Genomic DNA, 4,577 nt, shown 5'->3' on the forward strand with positions numbered 1-4,577 from the left:
TGTAAATTTTAAGGGAGCTTTTGCACTTGTAAATCTAATAATTTAATAATAGCAGAGAGAAGCACATCAGGAGAGCTAGTTGGTAGAGAATTCCTTAAAAAAGTAAAAAAAAACCAATAACATCATACCGCCATAGAATTTACTAAAACATATAGTTTATAAAAATACAAATTAAAAAATAAAAACATAACTTATAAAGAATGTAAATAGAGACACACAATACCATCAAATTTTGTTTCTAGTCTTGCCTTAACTTTGGAAAGAGTAATCAATTAAACAAACAACTAGGCAATAGTGGGGCAAGCAAAACCTAGACCAATATAAATAATGTGAGGTTAAAGTCAAAGATTAGCTTAATAATAACACAAGCTTTTGCAATGGCTTAGAAACTTTGTAATGTTGGGTAGAGCTCAAATTTGCTTTCCATTACTCATTCAATAGACTAAATACACTATATTTATATTTTGACACATCTTTTTAGTACTTAATGGCTCCTCTCTAACAATCCCCCCTTAGCCTTTGCCTCACCCGCTTGGTCTTTGATCTTAAATTAGGACTGATTTTCGCAAGCAAGAAGTGGCCAATAATAGACATATAAAAACTTTGTTAAATTGCCCAAAATCCATTTATGAATGAAGGAAAAAAATCACCATAATAGAGGTCTAGGGAAGATCCAACCGTAGCCCATAGGATGCCCACAGATGTGTGGAAACACTAACATTGTGATGAAAGGAAATTCTATATTTAGCGAAGTTAGTGAAGGAGGGAAGGAACATTACAAAGGAAAAGGCCAGCGTGGAAAAGTCAGGCGAGGTGGAAAGCTAATACACGCGGCATACTTTTTCGCGGAGCTTTTTTGGGGGGGATATTAACGAGAAGGGCGTTGGTAAGGGGGAGAGTTTGGTGTGGTGTCAAGTGCCGTGGTGCCGCTGGGGCTGCGGCGGGGAGGAGGCCCCGGTTGTCTTCGTAGTCATGGGCTCCTCCTCCTGCTGATCGTCGTCCCGTTGCTCCTCTTGCCGCTACTCCTCTCAACCGTCAACAATGCGGCACAACGTCCTCCACTTATACTAGCATGTCGCATGTTTGATGTTGGGTTTTACTCATCGCACGCGGGTCTTGCTGCTACCGCCATCGCTGCCTCCGCCATGGCGGGCCTTGGCCTGGCTTTGGCCTTCGATCTGCCAGTGATCGCCTCCAAGGGCACCCTGCATTCGTTCTCGACCTTGAATGCGCTCACGGCTGCCGCTTCTGCCTCCTCTGCCGTCTCATTTCTCGGGGCTTCATTACTCGCGCACTTCGATGCCAGGTGGGTACATACATGTTTTGCGATCTCTGTCTCTCCCCCCTTCATCTCCCAGGTTTTGGACGTGTTTATATTGCGATGGATCTGCGCATCAACGAACTTTTTTATTTATTTGTTGTCGTTTCGTGTCTAGGGTTCATCGTGAGGCTGTGTTCCTTATGCCGACGTCTGCTCGATTATTCAGACCCAGTATTAGGTTTTCGGTGACTCGTCGTACTTGGTTGGGTTTAAGATGGGTAATTGGAACACGATTCTTTATTTTTGGCGAGAAACCAGAAACCCTCTACCCCTGGAACGATTTGCATTGGGTCCCGAATTGTTGGAAAAAGGCGGCACTTCCTTGCCGTAGTGAAATGCGTGTGTACATATCATACGGTTGCTTAATTTGGAGGCGCTTCGTGATTAGGATTAGTAGTTACCTCGGATGCCCCGCTTATGACAATACAGATCCTCCTATTCTCGGTGGATAGCAATGTGAGCACGTTTCTTCTCTTTTCTACATAAAAGTTCGTTCATGCACTTCTGTATTAGGATGATCCCGAGGTCTTTCAGCAGAAGGGGGTCATAGCCGTTAAGAATATTTGCTATTGGTGTTGGAAACGTCTGTAGCTTTTCTGATTGCATAATTGACACATTAGTGCTCTTACAACATTACAAAATTCTATGACTGTGTCAAACGGATGGATATCGTAGTGCATACAGCACATCCGCACGCATGTTTCCTTGGATTCAAAGGTTTTGCGAGCGTCTGATTATCATTTGAGCAGCAGTCAGTGGTACCAGATGCCTGTTTCTATGAAATCCTTGTGATGCTTGAGTGCAGCAGTTGATTCGGTCTCCTTTTCAGCCTTGTTTGTTTTCATTTGCGGTTGGTGTGTCTGTGTGTGTATGAGGAACAGCAGACCTTTTTGAGGGGTTACAATCCACTCACCTTTTTGTTATCTGGCGTTTGTAGGGACTGGACTGGACGCGCTGCTTACTGTGATGCGACAACTGCAAACGCAGATAGCTGGGAAGATAGTATATGTGTGCCGATTCGGAAATACTCAGAGGAGAAAACCTACAACATTGAGTTGAAGCCTCTTTTTTCTGCCTGCAGACCTAGGGCGCTTGGAGCAACAACTATCAGAGCATTCCTTGTTAATTATCTCCCTTTGCTTGAGGCTTATTTGCAACCCGAGGATGACGAGTTCGAGGAGGATATTGATCGTCCTGCGCGGCCTCCAATGGATCCGGTTCTTCCGCTGAAGCGATCAGTTGCACATATATTGCGCGAGGTATACCTTTTATCTGTAGTTGGGGTATCTAACTGCGACTGATTCCGCACTAGAGTTCTGTAATAACATGGATGTGGATATCGACGTTAAGGCTCCATGTGTTGATAGAAGTGAGTTCAGCAAAGGACTCCTGCAGCCTATGCAATCTGGGATTGCGAAGAACGGAATATTCAATTTCAAACATACCGGGTTGAGGTGCTACCTTGCCGCATTTTTAAGCAATCTTTAGATGTATATGAGCGTGATGTACCTTAACAAATACACTTTGCTTGTGTTTTGGTGCCGATGCTGGATGTATTTATTGCTGGTCTCAATGTATTCGATTTGCCCATTTTAGGTTTCTGTTATCACCACTCGACGGCTACTGGAAAGGATAGCTGTGCATTACGTCTCTGATCGTACGGCATGGAAGCTTCTCAAAGGTGATTTCTTCACAATTTCATCACTGTAGACTTGAATACTTGTGCATGTTTTCAACGCTTGTCATGGTGTACCTGCATGCACCTGGATGATTATTATTTACGTGGTTCACAGATTCACATGTTGCTATCTGCCTAGTACAAGTTCATTTTACTGACCATTAGTAACAGTGGGTCGTGCTTCATCACTAATGGATTGGAATACTTGCAGATATTCCAAAGTCTGCAATCCGTAAAGCAGGAAGAGATCTATCTCCTGTGGAGATGTTCACAGCTGTGAGCAGAACAACTTTTCGTGGTATGTCATAACTCTTTCAAGCTCAACTGCTCTGTTGTTTGTAGCATCAGATTAGTGAGTTGCTGTCTTCGGTTCGCCTGTTCTTGTGTGGTTCCACAATTGTGATCATTGTGGGAATATTTACTGGCTGCAGCTCATGCGTTAGGAGTACTCGCAAATTGGATGGTGCAGCTGATAATTGATTCCTATAGAACTATCCGCCTCTCTTTCATATTGCGTTCAAAGGAGGGAAAACCGGTGGGAATCGAAGTTATTGAGCTCAAAAGACTGGGAAGAAGAACACTTGGAAACACACTAAAGGGTAGTGCGTCTCTTGTTCTGGCATCAGCTGGTGCCGGCCTTGGTACTATCCTCATCAGGCCCTCCACTGGAACCTGGATTGGTAATTCTCTCCTCAGCAAGCGATTTGTCCAAAGATTGTATTGCGGTGTCTTTTTCACATGCTTTAAGAATATGAATCCTGTGGTTTTCAATGTACTAATGGTTTGGTCGATCCGTGCACGCAGGCTGTGCTGCTGGTGATTTTGCTGGGCCTTTTCTGGTAGGCCTCTGGTTAGACACCTGGATTGTGCATGGTAGCTTCACTCCTGGATCTAATAAGGGCCAGTGATTGTTCATTGTAGACATTCGATGTACTAGTAGGACTGGATGTCTCAAGTAGATCAAATTTCAGAAAATGCATCTGCGTGAAACATTGCAAAAATTCAAGGTCATTTTGTGCCCGTTCATCGGATGTATGGAGCTAATGAGGGAAGTCTCAACCAGGGACGATATTAATCATTGGATTGGCGATTGGACTCCATCATGGAATCACCACTTGAGGTTGTGCAAACTCGGGGGATTTGTTTTGATTTCATAGTTCAGACATTTGAGTTTGGGTCTTGGTGATCTCAAGGTACTACAATTAGGATTTATATCTGTACCTTCTCACTGACATGTTTGGGCAGGCGTTAACTTACCCTCAATAAATGGGGATAGCTTATTCTCTTGACCAACACTTTCGACATGCATTTTCCAGAAAAATCCAATCATGAGTTAGGCCCTGTGGGATATCTTGAAGGTTTTATTTTGCTCAACAATTGTCTGCTATGTCAATCCAAGTTGATGAGTGGACAAGCTTGAGAACTTGTCAATATCCTAGCAAGCGACTTTTGTAAAGTCTGCAATATCCACATGCTCATTATTTGTGAATTTAATGTTTGAAAATATTCTTTCAAGTGTTTTTGTACTGCACACTACCTTGTTCAATCGAGAAATTAATAAACGTTTTCGTTCAATTA

The 4,577-nt window shown here is 43.1% G+C and overlaps 1 protein-coding gene across 1 annotated transcript; it reads left to right on the forward strand.

Annotated features, from left to right (window-relative positions):
* Positions 1-892: 892 nt before the first annotated feature.
* LOC112294706 (uncharacterized) lies at positions 893-4,294 on the forward strand. Its single transcript, XM_073540400.2, has 6 exons — positions 893-1,306; positions 2,259-2,580; positions 2,918-3,002; positions 3,211-3,297; positions 3,431-3,679; positions 3,804-4,294. The coding sequence occupies exons 1-6, from the start codon at positions 1,080-1,082 to the stop codon at positions 3,905-3,907; spliced, it is 1,074 nt and encodes a 357-aa protein (XP_073396501.2). The 5' UTR covers positions 893-1,079; the 3' UTR covers positions 3,908-4,294.
* The last annotated feature ends 283 nt before the right edge of the window (positions 4,295-4,577 follow it).

The sequence above is a fragment of the Physcomitrium patens genome, chromosome 17 (genome assembly GCF_059467195.1).
Source record: "Physcomitrium patens ecotype Gransden chromosome 17, ASM5946719v1, whole genome shotgun sequence".
Classification (NCBI taxonomy): domain Eukaryota; kingdom Viridiplantae; phylum Streptophyta; class Bryopsida; order Funariales; family Funariaceae; genus Physcomitrium; species Physcomitrium patens.